Source organism: Pleurodeles waltl, chromosome 3_1 (assembly GCF_031143425.1).
Source record: "Pleurodeles waltl isolate 20211129_DDA chromosome 3_1, aPleWal1.hap1.20221129, whole genome shotgun sequence".
In the NCBI taxonomy this organism is placed as follows: domain Eukaryota; kingdom Metazoa; phylum Chordata; class Amphibia; order Caudata; family Salamandridae; genus Pleurodeles; species Pleurodeles waltl.
The window spans coordinates 401851794-401874639 of record NC_090440.1 but is presented as its reverse complement, the minus strand read 5'-3'; the positions used below and the strand labels follow the sequence as shown (position 1 = coordinate 401874639).

General features: G+C 41.5%; 1 protein-coding gene across 15 annotated transcripts in view; it reads left to right on the top strand.

The window, feature by feature from the left end:
* Window positions 1–22846, top strand: part of PPIP5K1 (diphosphoinositol pentakisphosphate kinase 1) — a 1126642-nt gene that overhangs the window by 208464 nt on the left and 895332 nt on the right. For all 15 annotated transcript variants that reach the window (XM_069222621.1, XM_069222618.1, XM_069222612.1 and 12 more), the window contains one exon: window positions 8741–8936. In XM_069222621.1, coding sequence (XP_069078722.1) covers window positions 8741–8936 — 196 coding nt within the window. The remainder of the gene's footprint in view (window positions 1–8740; window positions 8937–22846) is intronic.

The following is a 22846-nucleotide window of genomic DNA, read 5'->3' as shown; positions in this document are numbered from 1 at the left end:
CCCTGGAATCTAAAAGTTTCTGACCCCCAACTCCCCCCCCCCCCACTCCCCCCCCCCCCCCATGGGCAGAATTGCCTAACAACAATAGGCCTAAGGGGTCGCTCCCCATACATAAAAACATAAAGTAAATTAAAAAAAATATATATCCCTGGTGTCTAAAAGTTTCTGCCTCCTCGGGGGCAGAAGAGGCAATAAAAATAATTGCCCCACTAGGGGGTGACGCTTGCCCAAGGGGTTGCTGCCCTTATTGAAATATATGTAAAAAAAAAAAAATCCCTGGTGTCTAGTGGGCATTTCTGCTGCCTGATCGCACCGTCTCCTTGAGAATAAGCTTTTGACTGCTCTAGCTTGCTACTGTTATAGTGAAGAGCAGCAGCTAGAAACTGCTGTGTAGTAGTTAATATGAGACCAGAGGGCACAGTCCAAGAGCAAAGACTGACAAACACTTAAGGTTCTGAGGGGAGGGAGCTGAAGCTGTTCGTTGCTTTGACTGGTGCTCGATGATGCCAGTAAACAGAACCAGTTGTGCAGATGCTGTAGAGACCAGTAAGTGTCACATTTCTCAAGCTCACATAGATGGACATCCTAGTTCATTAACCTGTTTGGTATTGAGGACAGCCTAGAGCCATCCTCAGCACACGTGCTTGTGAGCTGCAGATGGCTCCAGGCCATTCTAGCTCTCGACCCAGAAAATCCCTCTAGTACAAATATCAAAGGGATTTCTTTTCATTTATTTTAGCCTTATGAGCTGGGGAAGAGATTCCCCGGCTCCTGAGGCTATGTTTTTTTATTTCTCTGAAATGACAGTCCGCATGTGTGGCATACTGACGTCATTTCAAAGAAAGTGAAAGTGAAATGAGCTGATTGGCTCATTTCACTTTTGCTGCTTTGGTGCTATGGGACAATTGGCCCATTTCACTTTTACTGCTTCGGTGCTATGGTGCAGACTGGAGAGGTATCTTTGGAAAGGGAGTATTTCCCAAATGTCTTTCTTCCCACCTTGGGGGCATATTGGAGGTTGTTACTTCCTATCTGCCCCGGGGGAGGGGGCAGAAATCCCTTCATATACCAGAGATTACTTTTTTGTGTTGAGATGGGTGGGGGTGGCCAACCTAGGCACTGGGCCTAACCCCACCCCTCAAATGACCCTCCACAGTCTTTCTGTACCCCCTCCCCTTTCCATAAGAGGGCATTAACTCCAATCTCTCCCCAGTGGGAGGGACAGAAAGCCCACTAGATACCAGGAAGTTTTTTTTATTGCCACAAGGTGTGAGGGTGGCTTGCCCACCCGCCCATGCTTTGGGCCTATCTTCCACTTCCAGTATGACCCCACAGTTTTTTCTGATTCTCCCCCCACCCCCAGAACTAAAGCACCCCCATATTTTTGGCAAGAAGTGAAATTTTGATGTTGAATATTTTTTAATGCATATGGGTAGCAAAGTTGGGCTAAGTCCTTTGTCTTTGTTGAATGGCAACCCTTTTTGGGCTCTGGTCAGCTGCCACCTAGAGAAACCTACCAAACCTAGAAAACTAGACACCTAGGTGAGCCCAGAGTGGTATACCTTTTGTGGATCGCACAGTTTTCTTATTCAAATGCCCTGCAAACCTCAAACTTTGTCTAAACTAGCACATTTACCTTGAATTTCAGTGACATAAACATCCATACTCACCATGAATCCACAAAATTCCTGACACTCAGCATTCCCCCATGTGACTCGATAAAAAATGCTACCCCACTTGTGTGACTTGGCCTAGTGCCCCCGACAAACTCAAATCAAACCAGGATCAATGAGGGTTGCTCCACGAGTCTCCCATTGACTTTGGTTTGATGCTTACCTATCGCATGGATTAGGCCCAGCCGCACAAGTGAGGTAACATTTTTATCGGGACAAGTTAGAGAATGCCAGAAATAACACTGCCACCCCCATTGCCAAATCAGTTCATTTTTGTGATAGAAATTGTTGATGTCTCCACATTGTATTTTGGGGCCTTCTTTCCTATTGCAGACACCAGGCCAATCCACACAAGTGAGGTGCCATTTCTGTCAGAAGTCTTAGAGGAATGCTGGGTGGAAGGAAGTTTGTGGCTCCCCAGAGATTCCAGAACTTTCCATCACGAAAAGTGAGGAAAACGTTTGTTTTTTTTAGTCTAAGTTTGAGGTTTGCGAGGGATTCTGGTTAAAACAACCTGGTGTGAGCCATGCACCTCACCCTATCCTGTATTCCCCTAGATGTCTAATTTGTTTAAATATTCAGGTTTGCTAGGTTTCCCTATGTGCCGGCTGAGCTACGGCCCAAAATGGATGCCTACCTACTTTGCAAAAAACTGGTCAGTTTTGAGTGGAAAAATTTAATGTATCCATGTTGAATTTTAGTCTGTTTCCTGTCACAGGCACTAGGCCTACCTGCACAAGTGAGGTGACATTTTTATCGGAAGACATGTAGGAGCATTGAATAGTAGGATATTTATTAGTACCAATTGTATTTGGCTACATTTGTGCCTTCCTGTTGTAGGCAGTGTGTAAGAAAAATACATTTTCAAAAATAGCCACTAAATCATACGCTCCGACGGGTACCCATAAATTCAGAGGTGTACAAATAACCACTGCTTCTAAACCATATATTGTATGCCCATTTAAACAATACATAGGTTACCTTGATACCTATTTTTCACTCTACATATTTCACCATATGAACTGGTCTATACTCAGTACACAGTGGAAAAGTACTGTAGGGTACTGCTCAGTTGTTGGCTTTGGGTACCTTGGGTTCATGGAGAACCTACAAACCCTCTAAATCTCCACAAACAAACGGGTCTAGCGAATATAATGGTACATTGCTTTTGTAAATCGGTCATTGTGACAAAAAGTTACAGTCGAAAACATTGTCACAAATGATTTTTCCTACTCGTTTTCAATAATTCTTTATTTCAGTGGTTAGTTTCGTTGGGGAAAACCTTGAGGCATCTACACATGACCCCTTGCTGAATTCAGAACATTATCTTCTTTTCAGAAATGTATCGAGAACTTAGACATCCATTGGCAAAACCATTATGCTTGGCCTGCAATTTCAGTTATAAGCATGACCAGTTGTTGCCAGTGCTAGTAATAGGAGAGAGCAAACCGTTCCTGTGGGATTCTGAATAGGAAAAGCGCTTTCACCATTTTGCAGGACAATTTACAGCGTAAATTTGAAACACATGAAAACTATATTTGCGAGGTTTGGTGTTGATAAGACCTTAGTTTAACCATAACTGCACAGCCTGTAATATATATTTGTGTCTCATCTTTAGTATTCTTGCGAGAATGAAAGTTTGTTACATCAATATAGATGCCAAAGCTCCCTCAGGTTGTTGGAATCTACAGTTACTGGAGTACCCCCTTCCAAACCTATAGCACAACGCTGATTTTATATGCTAGGCCAACTTCACCCTGGCCATTCACACATTTAGATGCTACATTTCGTATGATATTTGCTGGAAGCGTGCACATGCCCTGTACAGTCCTTACATGTTTACATGTCTCGTTCGTCTCCTTTACGCTAGAGTTTTGACATCAGATACTGCATGCGAATGTGTGTCATTGTTGAACAGCAGGATTACATCCACTTCATCATAGATAAAAAAAGAGCCGACAGCAGCAGGAGGAAAGGACTTTTAGCCTCAGGTCCGTAGTCTGCAGGGAAGGGCAGTGTTGAACGGGCTTCAGTGTGATCTCACTGGTTAAGTCATCTGACAGGAAGCAGGAGTGCAGATGCACAAGTCTTACCTCTAAACCGCTCGTCGAGAGAAGAGGAACTTGTACAGAAGGACGATTGCAGCTTCACTCTGACCAGAAGTGTTTCCTTCTGCCAACAATGATCTGTTTGACTGTACCAACTTCAGACGCGAGCTACCATCCTGATGATAAGGTCATTTATGAGTGTTGCGTTACATTGCGCTTTTGTGAAGACTGTTGCTTTGATCGGCCAGTTAATATGTAGTAGTCCATACTGTTTGCTGTGCCTTTGCCCTTGAGCACTCTGTTTTTCTTTCATTTTCTGTACATGATTGTGCTTCTCGCTTTCTGGAATGTTGTCCTTATCCTGACTTCCAGTCTTGTGTGTGCATGTTCATGGGCAGTTAGCGACACACCAGTTTGTGGCTCAGTTTAAGACCCTACAGTGCCAGATTCTGTCTGTTATTTTCTTTTAATGTTGTTGTAGTAATAGTGGTTTCTTTATAACAAAATGTTCTTATGTTTCAGGGCCATGTAGACAATCGCTGCACGAGTGGGGCTGTTTCAACAGACTGTGCATATGTTATGTTTTTTTCTGTCTTTTTAATTTTGAAAAAAGTAAGATTCTTGTGTTAGAGGGATCAGGAAATTACATTTAAACATTCAAAGCTGAACTGACTATTGCAAGTGCTGTTTCTGGGAATCTAGAAATTTTCTTTCAAAGTTCATGGGTTTTCCCTTTACTTGAAAATGCCCTAATATTTTCCAGCTTCTGGCATACTTTCTGTTACCTAATCAACGTCTAACCGCCTTTGTGCAAGACATATTGGAAGAAAGAGACCCGTTTTTCAAGTGCATAATTTAAATTTGGGCCTACTGAGTTAGAATATGGCTTGCAAACAACCAATTTAAAACTTCTTCGAAATCCCTGGGTTCCTTGCTTGTCTGTAAAAGCAATACGAGTTAATTCCTATCTTGACAGAGAGGAACTTCCAGATGAAAGCAATTTTTTTCATTCAATTCACTTAATATTTGTATTACAATTATGAGACTCTTCTTACCAGATCAATCTGCCCAGTTACTGAAAGCCAGACAAAGAAGACGATATAACTAATAATCTACTTTAAGATGACTGCTAATTGGAATGACATACGTTTTGTAAAAGGCAGCGTTTTTACAGTATTTTTATCCCTTGACTCATCAGGCTCTAGAGGAGAGGTGGTGTTTTGTGGGTTAAAGGACTGTATTACTAATAGTCAGTCGTGGCGTATAGTAAGCCTGGAATTGGGACAGGACTGGAAAAGGCCCTGTATGCATTGTAAAACATTACTTTACTTTGGGGTCATGGGGGTAGGGGTAGCAAGAGGTATTTGTAGGTAGTTTGATTAGTATACTAACCTACAATAAGAAGCAGTGGATGCTTCGCGGATTGAATTTAATGAGTCGGAACTCTTAAGGACAGCAGTGAGGTGGGTGAACGAGTTTTGGGCATTTCTGGAGGCCCTTTTCGTTATATGTAAGACCCAAGGAGAGTGCTTTAGGATACTCCAAGTTTGAGTAAATTATAGATCAGGCAAAAATTACTTAGAGTGGGGCATAAATAACGGGAGATTCTGATAAGCTGATAACCCATGACTTGGGAGGTTATTTCTAGATCATTGTCAAGCCCAGAACTCCTTTACTTAAAAACAAAACGTGTCCTTGTGTAATGTAACTGGTGCCCATGTAAAGAACAAGGAAGCGTGGTTGAGGAGGTTGTTTAGATATTGGCATGGACTTAAACCCAGGAAGTTAGTCTTGGCCGCTTTCAGCATGGGCAATTCTTAAACATCCACTATTCTAACTTTCCAAAATCTCTGCAGCTCCTTCCTGAGTAAAATCCACCTAGTGAGGTTTTTCTGTGTCAGTAACAGACCTGCCTACTGGAGTGTGGGCTGGCCGCTTAGTGAGTTACCCATACAGTATTCCACGACCAGCCTGAATTTAATCCTTATGTGGCATGAAATTAATAGTTGGGAGAGTTATTGGTACCCTTTCTCACCCACTTCCCTGAGGAGCGCAGAAGTGTTTAGAAAATATAATTATGTGAATAGTCCACCGCTTTCTCAGTGTCAGTTATTCATTTAGGGAATATTTTGGTGTTCAGAAGCTTAGGTTAACACTTTGGGCCTCATTACGAGTGTGGCGGTCAGACCGCCAGGGAACTGCCAGCACCACCAAGATCCATGATTCCGGTGGCCTGGCAGTGGCAAAGATCGTAATCCGCCAGGTGCTGCCCTATGGATTACAACCTTGTTCTCCGCCAGCCTTTTCAAGGCAGTAACATCGCCGTGAGAAGGCTGCCAAAGAATAGGTGCAGGGGGGCACAGGAGGGCCTGTGCACTTGGCATGGGCAGTTCAGGGGTCCCCCTGCCCAGCACCCTAAAGCAGATAGTGAACATTGCGAGATTACTGGTGCACCCTGTGAGCTACCGCATTGCTGCTGACCTGATTGCGAGCTGGAGACAGTGCTGTAGCCTGTTTCCCCCTAGGCCGGCAGGCGGAAACTGAGATTTCCGTCTGCTGACCTATCAGGAAACTCATAATTACTCCGGCGGGGTGGTCACCACAAAGGCGGCGGCCATCCTGTTTCGCAGACAGGCTTTCCCGTTTGCCAAACTCAAAATGAGGCCCTTTGTGTTTCTTGGAATTGTGTTCCTCAAATTTTCGCCAAACAGAAGTGCTGGCTCTGGAGAGCAGTTTATGTCCAATTAGTGATCTTTGATCAACAGCGGGATGTGCACTATCTCTGCCTAGTACTTTCGTATTAATTAGACCTGTGGAATTATTTTCTGCTGGTAAAATATGCTCACTTCTTACCAGCATTATTGCCAAAGTATTGTTTTTTTGGATATGAAATTCTCCAAAATGTGTCATGTGTTAAAGCTGTGTGGTAAAATGTTGCATTCTCTTAGGTTAGAACCCTGTGTGATATTTTGTGAGAGACATACAGACAATTTAAGTGGCGCCATACAAGCATAAGCAAGTCGAAAATCATTTGAATGAATCAAAGAATCCCCTTGATCAATGGTTCTTAACCTTTTGACTTCTGTGGACCACCTCTTAATTATTATTGAATTCATTGCCCCCCCCCCCACCTCCCACTGAATCATTATTAGAGTTCTGGGATCCTCATTGAGTCCCATTTTGTTTTTTAGACCTCAAAACAATACACACAAATACAGAAATAAGCATTCAACAAATACACAAATGACAAAGTATTTTATTTAATTTGCAAACAAATATAATAAAATAAAAACATTTCGATCATCCAATCTTTATTATGTTTGATGCATTCGTATTGCTCAAACAAATCAATAGGAGGACACCAATTTCTTTGAGCCTTCAATTTCGAATACTTTCACATTTTTGGAATGTTTTAGAATTTCAATTTTACATTTAGCCTCTTTTATTTATATACTGATTATTAATTTGTTAATATTTTTTGTTTGCTATGCAGTAGCTAACCACCTGAGTAGGCGTTGTGGACTCTCAGGGATTCCCGGTTAAGAACTGCTGCCCTAGATATTTTATGACCTTCATATTTCCGGTTTCATTACTTTGTTCAGCAGATACCCATCTGAATGCACTTGTATTTACATATGTGGTTTAAGAATCACATTGGAGAATAGACAGATTGTAAAACGATTTTATGAAGTTTCCAACATCATGGGCAATTGTTTGAGTCTACCAAATAAAAGAAGCATTGACAAAGTCTAGATGGTGCGAGGGTTATTATTGTTGCGTGGTATTGCAAGCAGCCATTGGGTAAAGTGTGCCAACCCCTGGCTCATCCTGTATTCTGTGGTGGGAAGAAAGTAAATGCGAGTGAACCGCACTGCTCAAAAGTCAGTTGGTGAACGTACAATATATATGTTTTTTTTCTTTTGGGAAAACCAATGGTCTAGTGCAGGGGTCTCCAATGGGTAGCTCGGGAGCCGCCAAAAGTAGCTCTTCAACCTGAAGTCTATCCTAGTTTAAGATTCAAAGGATCTGGAGCTTAGCAGTGCTGACTTGTTCACCACTGAGTTTTAGACCCTTGAAGTAGAGGCCTCTCTAACCAGTAGCAATGGTCAATGCTCCTACACCACATAAGTAAACTAATGGCATAAAGCCTGCAATATAACCAATCACCATGCAGCAAAGCCACCTGCTCCAGTGGGCTTTGGTACTGTTAGTCACATTGTCTGTGTGTGTAAGCTCTGGCTGGGAAGTAAGAGAACAGTATCCCAAGTCTGGGACAGCATGAGATGGAATCCACGCATGCAAATGGAATAAAAATAATCTGATGACTACGTCTGATGTGGTATCTACTGTAACAGTGTTATGTTTGTTAGTAGCTCAAGATGATTTCCATTGATCCAAAGTAGCTCAGCTTGTAGAAGAGGTTGGAGATCCCTGGTCTAGTGTGACTGCTCAAGCTATCTGAAAGGCTAGAATTAGACAAATTGTGCTAGAGTTATTGTTTTTGATATTGCAAACGAACGCAGACTCCCTGTACTTTTGAAACCTCCTACAATCCTACAATCAATCAAGCAGGAACCAACTTCAAAATCATGACAAGGGCTGGAATATTCAAAAGATCTTGTGCTTCAAGTAAAGTCTTGGAGGGTTCCCTCCCATGATCTCTCCCATCCATACTCGCCAACGATTTAATCATTCTGTCTGGGTCTTTTCTGACTCTCTAAGACTGAAGAGGTTCCCAATTAAGTAGCATTTAAGATGCATTTTGAGTTACGTCATCTTGTGAAGACACCCTATACCTAGAGGAAATACCAATAATAAGTATAACACGTTAAGAATTTGTTTTGCGATGTGTATGCATTGTCTTATGTATATAAACAAAAAAAATACTAAAGGTAGTGGTAGGAATGAAAAAACTCTATTTAATTTATATGTGGACTATAAAAGATGTTTGTTGTCAGCGAGAAAAGTAAGCTGGTGTCTTCATCATTTGATTTTCGTGCTTACATGTTTTCCTCTCAGCCTCCAGAGCGCCAGATTGTCGTGGGAATATGTTCTATGACCAAGAAGTCTAAATCTAAGCCCATGACACAGATCCTCGAGCGACTGTGCAAATTTGAATATATTACTGTGGTCATTATGTCTGAAGATGTCATCCTAAACGAGCCCGTGGAGAACTGGCCCATCTGCGATTGCCTCATCTCCTTTCACTCCAAAGGTGAGTACTATATCTTCTAACACAAAAAGGTGTGTTCTCTTTCAGGGGAAAGAGACCATCTGAAAGAGAGGGGAGACCTTCCAAACAGTTAAGGAAGACTCTATTACTTTCTAATATTAAAAATGACTCATCCATGCCCACGGGCATATTAACCCCTCAGTCTCCTTATAATAGAGAGTATGTAGACAAAGAGCTCCCTGGGATACAGTTGTGCCCAACCTGGTTTTTAGCAGCCAGATGAACCCGATGATGAAGCATGTCACTACTAGAGTGAGTGCGGGATGTACATAAAAAAAAACTTTTTTCCCTTGAATCCCAAGACACCCAACAACGTAATTTCAGTTCTGTGGGTTTCTGTTGCAATGGCAGACGGGTGCTTTATTGGTTTGGGGAGTACTACATATCTCCACATGTGACATCAATATACCGAACACATGTATTTCTCATTATTTTTCTGCAATGATTTATGTTTTTTTTTATAATTGCACCCATCTTTGCTGCGGCATACTGTCACATTCCACACTGCTTGATCTTACAGGGCTTCTGTTTGTGAAAATCCATTCTAATTTTTACCAGTGGTTTATATATTTGATTGACTGGCGTCACTGCTTCCTCTGTTGCGACCCTTCTTTCCCGCTGTTGCTTCCGCGTCCCTTGCCCTGTTGCTTTAGGAGATACCTCACCTGAACTTTATTAGAGTTTCCCTGTCAGCTAGATGCAGAGCACAATTGATGCTTATAGTGCATCAAGTTTGTTCTAAATCCTGCCAGGGGCCCTCTAATAAACTTCAGGTGAGGTATCACTTGTAGACAATTTTAACTTTTTCCCTTGAGATTCCTGCTTTGTGTGTGCTGCTGTCACTGTAAAGCAAGTGACAGGCTTCTGAATATCTAAGTGCTTCCTCCTGAAGCGGTGTTGAGCCCACCAGGTGATTGTAGCTACGTGCCTGCTTGTGGGCCTTATTATAAAGCATGGCACACAACTAGCATGCCGGCGAGGCCCAAAAATAAAAAACAAGAGTTTCTTCCTGATATTCATTATTGCAAGTAGGGTTACTGCATAAGTTCTCTCTGGGCAGACCTCTCCATTTTTTGATTAAATAAATACATGAGCCTACTTGTTTGCCTAAGATGTTTAAATATGACTTTCTGTATTTGTGCGTGTGTATGTAATATATAGTCACTGAAAAAAACACAAAGGTTTAATGACTTTATAGTACATTTTAAGACTTCAACTTATGTTTAAAAAAAATAAAAAAAAAATAAAAAAAAATTCACTGTAAATGGCAGGTTAAAGTGACGTTAGAGTTAGGTGATGAAATGAGACAAGATTTAACATAAAAAACTCAACAACCACTGAAATGCGCCAAATATGGTTTAGTCGACTAAATATAACTCGTGCCACCAACATGCACTGTTTATTACCTCACATTTTACATTACTGATGACATACACACCCAAACCTCCACATGTGCTCCTTTACCACTTTGTCATATTTAAAAAATCTTTGGGGACTGCAGTATTCATAAGTAACTTGAACAATTTACTTTGTACTGTATTGAATGTTTGCCAGTGGTTTCAAAGCTTGTATTTCATAGAAAAGGGGGCCTGACTGTGAATTATTTCCTGTGATTCACACTGCTTAATTCATTTGCAGAATATTTAGCTACAAATAAAACTATTAACCACAGTATTTTGTCTTTAGTCCAGTGCTGGTTAAAAAAAAAGATTTTTATAATAAATAACACTGCTATTCTTGGACATTAACCTGCACACCTGCAGCCATTCAGGCTCACCTGAATACAAACATCAAGGAATGAATCCTCACTAGTGTGTGAAATTAAACGCAGGACCCTGTCAGCAAAAAGTTACACTGTCCTACATTGCACTTTATTTTCTTTGTTTATATATGTGTTGTTAAACCTAGTGCCATTGTACTACAAATGAAAAGGGCATTGTAGAATGCATGTCTTAAGTTACCTTACAAAGCACTTTGCATTAAAAATTTGAACATAAAATAAACATTTTTTATGCCATGGCAGTGATACATTCAGTTTGAGATTGAATCTAGTCACTGGTCTCAGAGTGACCCAGGTCAGGTTCTAAAGACATATCAGCAAGATCTATTAGCCCCTGTTGCATCTCAGTCACACAGGGAAAGCTTGCCTGTGTTCCCATTGCTTCAAGCATTTCCCTTTTGCCTCTGAGGCACAGTCCTTTAGTAGCCATCAGTTAGTTAAGGTCACAGCCACTGAATTGCTATCACAGCTGGGACCTCCTGATTTTGTACACACTAATGCAGGGAAAAAGCTCAAACAGTAGTCCTCTTGCATGTCACCTTTGGTGGGCTTTAAGCACTATGAAGTAGTCACAACTCCACTAATTGGGTCAACAGAAGCCCAGAATAAAGGTGGCTCCAGCAACTGGAAGCAAAAAAGAGGCTTTGAAAATTAGCACTTCCTGAAACAGAACAGAATTGTATTGTAATAGTATTTGTATAGCGCTTACTACCCCTGACAAGGCGTTGAAGCGCTTTTCGGCGAGTAGCGCGCTACTCCGGAACCCAACAAGAATTAGTGGTGGATTAGTATAGGGAAATATGAGTACAGTTTTATTGTTATTATGAGTTAATTTGAGCCGTGGATATGAGAGTTTGTTAACTAGATTGACTGGAGTAATGGAGGGGTGGAGGAGGAAAGAACCCAGAAGTGTTAATTGGGAGTTTATGGTAATAGGATTTAGGCTCGGGATGAGTAAAGGGAGGATGGAGGAGGGAAGGGTCTGTGGAAGGGGTTAGGGAGATCATAGTAGCAGGATGAGATAAATGAGGGTGAATATAGTAGGGTTGTTTGGGAGATCATGGTAGTAAAGTGAGGTTTGGTGAGTTAAATGTGGAAGCAGAGGGAAGAGCTTACGCAGAGTTATTTAGGAGATGAAAGTAGTAGAATGGATTTGGTATGAGTCAGAGTGGGACTGGAGGATAGACTGATAGAGACATGACATATGGTGATGGGTAGATAAGTGTGATCTAAGATGAGAGCAGGGATTCATAAGTATCTAGTATAACAACTTATCTAGGAGTTATGCAATGACCTCTGAACATGTTAAGCATAGAATAACATACACACACACACACATACACACACATATGAATACACACACACACACATATGAATACACACACACACGCACACATATATGTACATACATATACATATTTAAACCATGAGTAAATATACTTAGTTAAACAGAGAAAAAAAGAGTGTGTGTAGTTTATTGTTATGACAAAGGAGCGATACATATTTTCTAAAGAACTATATATAACTAGAATATACACATAATCAGAAAAAAATGTTTATCAACATAGGCATATGCAGTCCATAGTTGTTTGAATATGGTGGTTATGAAGGAAAGAGCCAACTCTTGGATAGTTTTCTGAAGACAAGATAGTTATCTGTGGCTCTCCTAGTTGGGGGTAATGAATTCCATAGTTTGGCTGCCTGAACGGAGAAGGATGTACCACCTATAGTCTTTTTCTTGTATGGTTTTGTTCAAAGGCAGGGTGCCAATCCTGAGCGGAGGTTTCTTTGTTGAATGTATTTGGTTATTTTGTTTCTCATAAAAAGTGGTCCTGTTCCATGTATAGCTTTGTAGGTGATACAAAGCAGCTTGAAAGTGCATCTTCTAGCAACGGGTAACCAGTGTAGTGCTCTCAAGGCAGGGGAGATGTGGGCTTGTGGCATACATGTAATAGTAGCCTGGCTGCGGAGTTCTGAATACATTGTCGTTTTTTCATAATAGAGATGATCCATGGTAGAGGCCATTGGCAGAATCCAGTTTGGATAGTACAAGCGAGATAGTAGCTTGCACCTTATGTGGAAATCCGAGGTGGGGGAAGATGGGTTGTAGAGTCTTCAAGGTGATGAAGCTTGTTCGTGCTAATTTGTCCACTTGGGCATTCATAGTTAACTTGGAGTCCATGGTGATTCCAAGGTTTTTAACTTCCTTGGATAATTGAGGAGGTGGTCCGAGATCATCAGGCGCACAGTGGGTCATAACTTTTCCAGTCACCACATATGAGTATTTCTGTTTTGGAGGCATTTAGTTTGAGATGGCTCCAGGTCATCCACTAATCAACGGCTCTGAGGCAACTGAAGATTTGAGTTTTCAATGTTTTTGGGGCATTCTAATTTAAGTAGTATTTGTGTGTCATCTGCATAGTTGTAGCATGTGAGATGAAAAACATTGATCAGTTCTGGTAATGATATCATGTAGATGTTGAAAAGCAAAGGTGAGATGATTGATCCTTTTGGGACCCCTACTTTTGTGAGGTAGGGTTTGGACGAGAAGGAGGGAGAATAGATGATATTAGATCTTTTTTGAAGATAGGATGTAATCCAGTCGAGAGCAGTCCTTTCTATGCCGGCTTCGTGGAGTCTTTGAATTAGGGTGTCATGGTCAACCGTATCAAAGGCAGCCGAGAGGTCCAAGAGAAGTAGTGCAGCAACTCCATTGCAGTCGACAGTGTTTTTAAGATCATCCCAGATTGCTATAAGTGCAAATTCAGTGCCTCTTCCTGGGCGGAATCCAGTTTGGAAGTCTGAAAGTATAGAATTGTCTTCAATGAATTGTGACATCTGGGTGAATGCTTCTCTTTCTATCAGTTTGCCCAGGAAAGGTACATTTGTGATTGGTCTGTAGTTGTTGGGATCCTGCGGGTCTAGGTTTGTTTTCTTTAATAACAGTCGTATGTATGCCTTTTTCAGGTCTACAGGAACATATCCTGTAGTTAAAGAGTTGTTGATGATTCTTCTTACAGGTGTGGCAGCAGAAGTAGATAAAAGAATGTTCTTGAAGATTTGTGGTGGACAAGGGTCAGAAGGGCAACCGGAAGGTCTCCTTGCCTTGACCAAATTTATAAATTCACCTTGGGATATTTGTTTGAAGGACTGTAGAGGCTGGGTTGGTTTAGTCTTAGAGGGTATTTTAGGAAAGGGGTTGGGCTGATGGCTTTCTTCTGTTTTAAATAGGAGTCCAATGTGTCTGCCTTGGTTGTGTAATGAGTTGACAGTTTGTTTATGAAATCTTGAGTAGTGGGATGACTTCCTTCCATGCATGTAGGTTTTCTAAATTCATTGAGAATTTTATAAAATTCCTTGGTTGTAGATTCTGTCTGAGTAGTACCTTTTTTTAGCTTTTTTGATTGGTGATTTGTATATTCTGTTAAGTTTGTGTAGCTGCAGTTTGTCTTGACTGTTTGTGTTGAGCCAGGTCCGCTGCAACTTTCTGATTTGTTGCTTTATCTTTTTACGTTCTGTGTTGCTCCAAGGTGTTGGTTTTCTTTTGTTGTGTTTAGTTTTTCTGAGTGGTATTAGGATATCAAAAGCTTCCTGTAGCCACTCATAAAGTTTTGGAACAGAATGAATTGTATCCAGATCTGTGTTGGCTGTTAGTTGTGTTTCTAAGTAATCAAAATTGAGTTTTCTCCAAGGTCGATAGGTGCATGTATGTAAGTAGTTGTGGGGTGTGTTGATTTGTGGAGTTTTATGTTGGAAAGTTATCAAATGGTGGTCTGACCATGTGATTGGCGTCATGCTATGAACGGTAACTAGTTCAGGCTTAGCAAAAATGACATCTAGGATGTGTCCAGCGATGTGTGTGGGATTGTGTACAATCTGATCTAAGCTCAATGCGACTAGGCCAGTGGTGGTAGCTTTTGTATGGGGCATATTGGGTTTGTCAAACCAAATGTTTAGGTCCCCAAGAATGCATAGGTTGGAGTATAATGTAATAAGGTTGGAGACAGTATCTAGAAAAGCATCTGGGAATGGTGAGTTGTTAGGTGGAGGTCTGTAAAAGAGGAGAAAGTTACAGGAGGAAGTTGGAGTAGGGTGGCATCTGGTGAGGAGGGCCTCACAACCTTGTATGGAAATGTTGTCTGTTTTACTGAGATTTATTGCCGGTTTGAATATAATAGCTAGTCCACCTCCTCTCTTGCCTATATGATTTAGAGTGATAGTTTGATAGCCTGGAGGAAGGTCTTCGTGCAACACTGGGGCCATGTCATCTCCCAACCATGATTCTGTTATGAATAGTAAGTCAGGTTGTGTGTCTGTGAGCAGGTCGTAGATGTGGTGCTTGTTTTTTTAGAGTGATCGAGCATTTATGAACTGGCAGTTTAGAAAAAGTGTGTTAGTGGCAGTGTTGTTTTGTTTAGGAGAAGGGTAAGCAGTATAATTTGAGCTTGAAGCAGGTGTGTTGTTAGTTGTGATAACTGTGTGAGGCTCACAATAGTCTTGTTTTTCAATATAGTGTTCCTCTTCCAGCAGGTTTAGGAGGCATTTTGTTGGGTCTGTGTGTGTGGGTGGGGGACTTGGTGGCTGAGAGAGACATGAAGAGTGTACTGTTTCTTTGTAGGGTAGCCTTATTATGTAATAGACAAGGGGATGCGAAGTTGTTAAGAGCGGCATGTTGTTTAGTTTGCGTCTGTTTAGTGTGGATGGAGTATGGGTTAGGGGTGGTGGAGGAGCATGTGGGTAATGATGTAAGGCTCTAAATTGTGCAATGGAGGAGAGGCGAGTGAATGAAAGTTGCTGGGTTGGGGTGCTTGTGGTAGGTGTTTGGGAAGAGTGAGGATGTAGGGATAAAGATAGGACGGGACTTGTATTCTTTGTGTAGTCATGAGGGTGGGAGTGGGTGTGACGATAAGTATAATAAAAGTTTGTGTTGGTTTGATATGCTGATGTGTGTGGTCTGTATTGTTTTTGTGGAATAGTGAGAGGGGATATTGATGTAGTTGTTTTCGGTGAGGGATTTGTATGTGAGTTAGTAATGGTGAGTTGAATTACAGTATTACAGGGTGTGTTGATGTGTTTTTTAGATGAATGTATGAGGTGTGTAAGATGGGATGGATGTGTGTCAGGGGAGTTTGTGTTAGTTGTGATGACTGGAAGAGGTAATATATGTGGTGGAGTGGAGTGTGGGGATTGTATGGTTGTGTGTAATTGGTGAAGAGGGAGAAGGGGGTTTGTAGCTGGTGTGTTGGAAGGCTGGGTTTAGGCATTGTTATGATGAAAGGTGGTCTGTGTGGAGCAAACAGAGGATAGCGTTGTTGGTTTGTATGAACAGGGAGTGTGTATCTTGAAGGCTGAATGTCATGTATAGTGTGGTTTTGTGTTGTATGGGTGATGGCGGGTTGTGTTAGTGGGAGTGGACAGAGTAATGTTTGCTGTGAGAATGCAGGTGTTTGACTGTAGTTGTGGAGGATATTTGTATATGTGTTGCATAAGAGCTATTGTGTTGGATGATGGGACATTGCAATCTGTCTGCGGTCAGTTTGTAATGCATGATTTGGATGTCTTTGCAAATAATTTGTTTGCATGTTGATGGATGTGTAGGGAGTAAAGTCCTTTCTGTTCAATAGTGAATTGGGCAGCATTTCAGGCCCTGGGCCCTACTAGTCCCAAACAGGCTCAAACAGGCAATTGCCCTTGTCCTCTCCGCCCTTTGCCTCAACGCCCGGGCTGAGACGCCCTGAGTCTTTTGCTTAAATAGCACTACTGGTCAAAAAAACCTAGTCCTAACCCTAACCAATCAGATTTGTGACCCTGATTTTAACAACCAATGGGAGATCCAGCCCTAATCACCAATCATACCCCTTAACCTGACAACCAATCACAACCCCAACCCTAGAACCGGCAACCAGTCACAATCCCAGCCCTATCTACCAATCAAAACCCCAGCCCTAGAACCAGCAACCAATCAGAATCCCAGTCTTATCCGCCAATCACAACCCCAGAACCAGCAACCAGTCAGAATCCCAGCCCTATCCACCAATCACAACCCCAGCCCTAGAACCAGCAACCAATCAGAATCCCAGCCCTATCGACCAATCACAACACCAGCCCTAGTCCCTAAACCAATAGAAAGACCAGCCCCCAACAACCTATCACAACAACATATGCATCAACCAATAGGAACTTATATAAGGGGCAAGTTAACTGAAGTCCAGTCCCTGTGGGCAGGGAGGAGGCAGCTGCTGCTCTATTCAGAATCTGCTTGGATACAGACAGGCTGAATCCACACTTCCAAGCTAGCAGAGTCTACTTTCCAGGTAAGGGAGAGATTGTTTAAAGAATACCTCTTAATACCAAAGAAAGTCCTAACCTTAAGACCCATCATGGATCTGAGATTTCTGAACAAGTTTATAAAATACTCAAAAATGCTAAATGACAAGCCTTCAACTCGCCATTCCATTACTAGACGAGGGACCATCGACTTAATGGATTCTCACTTCAGTACACAGAGCTACAGCAAATGCCTCCAATTTGTAATTAAGGAAATTAATTTCCAGCTCAAAGTGTTGCCCTCTGGACTATAGTCAGCAAATGTACAAAATGGCCATCAATAGTTGTGGTGCCAAGGGATCCCTACCCAGATGACTGACTGGTGAGGGCAAATTATATCATGCAGAGCCAGAAAAGCATGAAGTAAGTGATAAACCACTGCTCACTGGGATTGTCGATCATCTGGGAGAAATCACCAGTCAGCCCTGCCTTTAGAAAACCTTCTTGGGGCAGACTTTGGTTTGGTAATGGCAGAGACAATACCCAATACATAAGAAGGTAAAGGCATTAGGGAAGCAAGTTCACCTTTGTCAGACATCACAATCCGACAGTGTTGTGATGAAGAGGTGATGGATCATGGTGTCTTGCCAAATACTCACCCACTAGTCCAGCGTACATATAAGACTAATACAGGAGTGCTTCTGAAATAGTGGTCACTGGTATTTGGTGATTGGGATGTTCCTAGTGGTTTTCCCAAGCATATTGGGGTGGCAGCAGTTGAACTAAAGAACAGTGCAAAACATAAAGGTCAGGGACTTCAAATATTCAGCACTGAACATCACAATAGACAACTCTTCCATGGCTTGTGTCCAGGATCCCCACGCTTTATCAAATTTCCTAGGACATCCACATGCTTTGTATACAATCCATGTTGGCCTCCCAGCCCCTTTATTTCGGTATGTGGCTACTACCTGACATTCTGATGACGTCTCTTTTCTGCTACTATTAGAGCTGTATTACAAAAGAGTAAGTCATATCTGTCTACGAACTGGTCGCGCCATCTACCCAGAGCTATCATCTGGGGGGCGGTGGTCCATTTTATCATACATTCTAAGACCTCTGAGAGCCTCTTCCCATCCCCCAATATTTCCGGAGGAATGGACATTATCACTCAGTGTAGTAGGATTCTCTTTCCTCTCGACAGCCTCTCGTGCAGCTGTCTGATTGGGTCTTACCCATTCAGAACAGTCTCATATGCCCTGTGGAGTATAGTATGCCCTGTGGAGAAACTTCCGTTGTATTAACTGAAAACCAAGCCGAATGGCCGCTTCTCCGGGTATTTACAAGCCATCCCCCAGTCTCCATCCTCTAGTGTTCCCAGCTCTTCCTCCCACTTCTCTCTGAATCGATCCACTGGGAGAATACTGTTTTGTAGTGCGGCCGAATAAAGGTGGGACACTGTGTGGCTAGTAAGAGGGGCCCCTAACACTCTATACTCTAGGGGGGGATGCGTCTAGGACCTCTGTCAGGGCCTCCCTATGTGGGCAAAGGAGGTGGTTCAGATCTTGGTATCTGAGATCTTTCCCCCTGGAGAGTTTGTATTGGTCCTGAAGCTCCTGGAATGGGATCATCTCCTGTCCCCTCCATATGTGCCCCATCTTTAAGATCCCTATCATGTCCCATTTTGCATAGCCATTCATTATCTGTAGTCCACTCAGTCTGTCGGATGCCCACACAGGGGTTTCCAACGTCATCGAAACCTACTCATAGGGAGCTTGTTTTAAAAGTTTCAAAATTACCAATAGACAACCTCTGTCCACAAATTGTATTCCATTGTAATTTATTCCTAAACATCCAAGGTTATTCATAATACGTTCCTATTCCATATCTTAACATGATATAGTTGAGATACATACAAATCCACAATTATAGCGATTTCTGACCTGTATTTTCAACCACTGAAATCCAAATTACAGATTTTCTATTCAATCCACTTGTATTAATTAAGAAACCAACATTTTCAGCCAACATGTTGATAAGTAAGTTGTGATTATGGAATTGTAAGGACACAAGATTGTAAAGAGAGTATACCTTTTATTTCATTTAAAAAAAAAATAACAAAATGGCATTGTTTTATTGTTGTTTTAAAGAGAGGAGATGTGTTGGGTCTGTATGTTATCATGTGCTGGTGCATAGGATTGAATGCACGAGGCATATGACCGGGATTGTGAGGTAACCCGGCACCATGAGGGGAAGATCAGTATGCTGTGGAGAGGAAAGAGGGATAGTTATACCCTGTGTGTGCACTATACACTTGAATACTGTGAAAAGCTGGATGGCTACAACTTCAAATGCGCTTTGTGGAATCTCTACAGTTTACGTGTTCTCGTGGGTGATCGATGCGGCCCATACACTGAAGGATGAATCAGTGTTATGGGCCCGGGAGCTGAGCACCATAATATCTAGATCAAGCTGATAAGGATGGCATGTGTGAGTAAATATGAGGAAATATCGACATGACATAAGCATTGGACACGAAAAGTAACAGCATTTAGATATGGAGTTTGTAAGAACAAAATGGGAAATAAGGATATCACAAGCACTTTTGGCAAATAATGTATTGTATTCTATGACGCTGCTATTAGAGGACCTTGCTGGAAAAATGGAATGATAAAGAGAACAACACTGTGTGAAATACGGGACTTAAAGGTGAGAAAATGTGGCGCTGGAAAGAACCAACAAAATTGTAAGTGCTTGTATAGAAAAGTATACTCCATGACGCTATCCTAATGAATAGTATGCTAATGCTAGGTTTAATGGACAACAAATCCCACAATGCCTCAAACATGTAATGACTTAGTAGCGTTAATCTAACCAAATGAAACCACTGTGATCAAGACAGGTGTCGAAACGCATAGGTGGTGGTATCAGATGAAACGCCTATGTTTTTGTTATTAAAAGGTGAAATGAATTCTCCCGGGAGTGCAGTGTTTTCTTCTGGTTGAATAATATATATATATGAATATGTTTTATTTTTATAACATGCCTTGTCTTCATCGGACACAAGTATGTTGATAAGTAAGTTGTGATTATGGAATTGTAAGGACACAAGATTGTAAAGAAAGTATACCTTTTATTTCATTTAAAAAAAAAATAACAAAATGGCATTGTTTTATTGTTGTTTTAAAGAGAGGAGATGTGTTGGGTCTGTATGTTATCATGTGCCGATGCATAGAATTGAATGCACGAGGCACATGACGGGGATTGTGAGGTTTTGGAATGTTGGGGTGGAGAGGGAGAGTATCGGTTACAGGAGGCTACTGTGCCAACGGAATACACTAATGCTCACTAAACATATTGTTAAGACGTACGCGGTGAAGCCTCATCGTTTTATTGAAGATCGACGTTTCATAAGAATGTTAGCATCTACGTGTGACTTGAAAAATTATGAAGATGAAGTAATCAGAGACCAAATCGTAGAAAAATCCAATAGTCCAAAAGTGCAGGAAAAATTGTTGACTCTTGAAAATGTAACCTTAGAAAAAGCTATAGAAGTTGCGGGTAACATTGAATCAACAACAAAGGTTATGGAACAAATGAACATCAAAGAAGAAGTACATGCAGTGTCGCATAATAAAGCTAAAAACAAAGAGTTGAAGAATGCATCTTTAAAGGAGAACAGAATGGAAGTGAGGAAACCGCTAAAATGTCACCGATGTGGTAGTAGGAGACATTTAGGCAATTCATCTATGTGTCCTGCAGTGGACAAATGGTGTAGTAAATGTAGGAAAAAATGTCATTTTATGAAAGTGTGTAAAATGAAATGGGATATTCAGAAGAATAAGTCAGTTAACGTTGTTGAGTATGACACAGATGAAGGGATTCGAAGTAACTCAGATGAAGAAAGAGTTGTATTTATTGTTGAACATAATGAACAAGAAGAGATTTTGACTGATGGGGAACTGGTAGCAGCTGTTTGAGTCTGGTGTAAGAAAACTATTTTGTTCAATGAATGTGAACGGTGTGAGTGTTAACATAATGGTGGATTCTGGGTCCTGGTTTACATTTATCAATAAAGAGGAGTGCAAGAAATTGCGTAAAGTACGTCTAGAAAAATCAGAGGTAAAGCCGATGGCGTATGGTGGAAAGCCAATAGATGTCATTGTTGAGTTCAGTGCTAAACTGGAATTCACCGGGTGTAGTGCTAATGCCACTGTATATGTGGTAGAAGATGGTTCCAATTTGTTGGGGTGGTTGCAACAAATACATTTGGGCATTGTGCTTGATCCCAATAGTCCGGAACACATAATGTTGCGTAAGGACATTGTGGGTGCAGTGTCTGTAAAAGCAGGTGTATGGAAGGAAGCTTTTCCTGAGTTGTTCAGTGACACTTTGGATCAAATTAAATGTTTCAGCCATCAGATTAAGTTAAAGTCGTGGGCACAACCTGTGGTACACAAGTGTGGACATGTTCCTTTGGCCATGAGAGAAGAGTTGAAGAAGGAATTGGAAAATTTATGTAAGCAAGTCATAGTCCCCTCAGTCTGTCAGAGGCCCATGCGGGGGTTTCCAGCATCATCAAAAGCTACTCATAGGGAGCTTGTTTAAAGAGTTTCAAAATTACCAATAGACAACCTCTGTCCACAAATTTTATTCCATTGTAATTTATTCCTAAACATCCAAGGTTATTTATAATACGTTCCTATTCCATATCTTAACATGATATAGTTGAGATACATACAAATCCACAATTATAGCGATTTCTAACATGTATTTTCAACCACTGAAATCCAAATTACAGATTTTCTATTCAATCCACTTGAATTAATTAAGAAACCAACATTTTCAGTCAACATGTGTTTCACAGAGATTCATGCCGCTTCTTCAGGTCTCTTTATAAGTGGTAAATAGAGTGTTGGGGGTTACAGTCATCTGGTAATGTTAATCGAAGTGTTAGTGGTGTTGCTTAGATGTTAAGCTGATATGTTCATCAAACTGTGGTTTTCCAGTTTATATTAGTTGTAACTCTTTCAAAGGAACAAGTAAGAATTCCCTTTCAGAATGCTCATCAGCAGGTTGTCCAAATTATCCAAATCCATTCACTCTGCTCTCTCTGCATGCAACAAGAAAATTATGGCTACAGTTGACATTTTTCTGTCCTAAAGTGCATTGCAGCTCCATCGTTTAAACATTAATAAACCATTGCCCAAAACCGTGTTTTCAACATCAGTTTACCCTTCCAACCAAGGGCTCTGATGGCCTTTACACCGGTAGGTGCTGGTAGTGTATGCAGTCCCGTATTATCACACAAATGCTGGACATTCCCCTCTGGATCCATTGCTGTCCTGTTTGCCATCACCGATGGCTCCTGTTGGGATACAAAAGCCCAGTCGTTGATTGTCTGCAGTTGGGTCACCCAAAAATGTAAGTGGAGGTCAGAGAGAACTATGCCCAGATGAAGGGTTTCTTATTAAGGGATGCCCACACTAATCTTGGAGATTCTCCTACCCCCCACCGCATCCCCCTCCCCGAATAGTCATCTTGTGATTTAATTCACTGGCCGAAAGAAGCCCTCAGGCGCACATAACGGTGTGTTCTTTAGTGCACATAAAAATGTGGGTAGGGAGCTCATGTTATAGAGAGTTGCTCTTCCCATGAGAGACAGGGGAAGTTTCTTCCATCTATCCGCTGCCTTTCGGTAGGTGTCAAGGATTTTTTCCAGGTGCTAAAGATCTTTGATGCAAAGGTAAGAGGAAAAGAAGTGCAAATCCAAACGGACACGGCCACAATCATGTTCTTCCTCAACAAACAGGGATACAAACCCATCTGCTATGAAAGCTAGCAT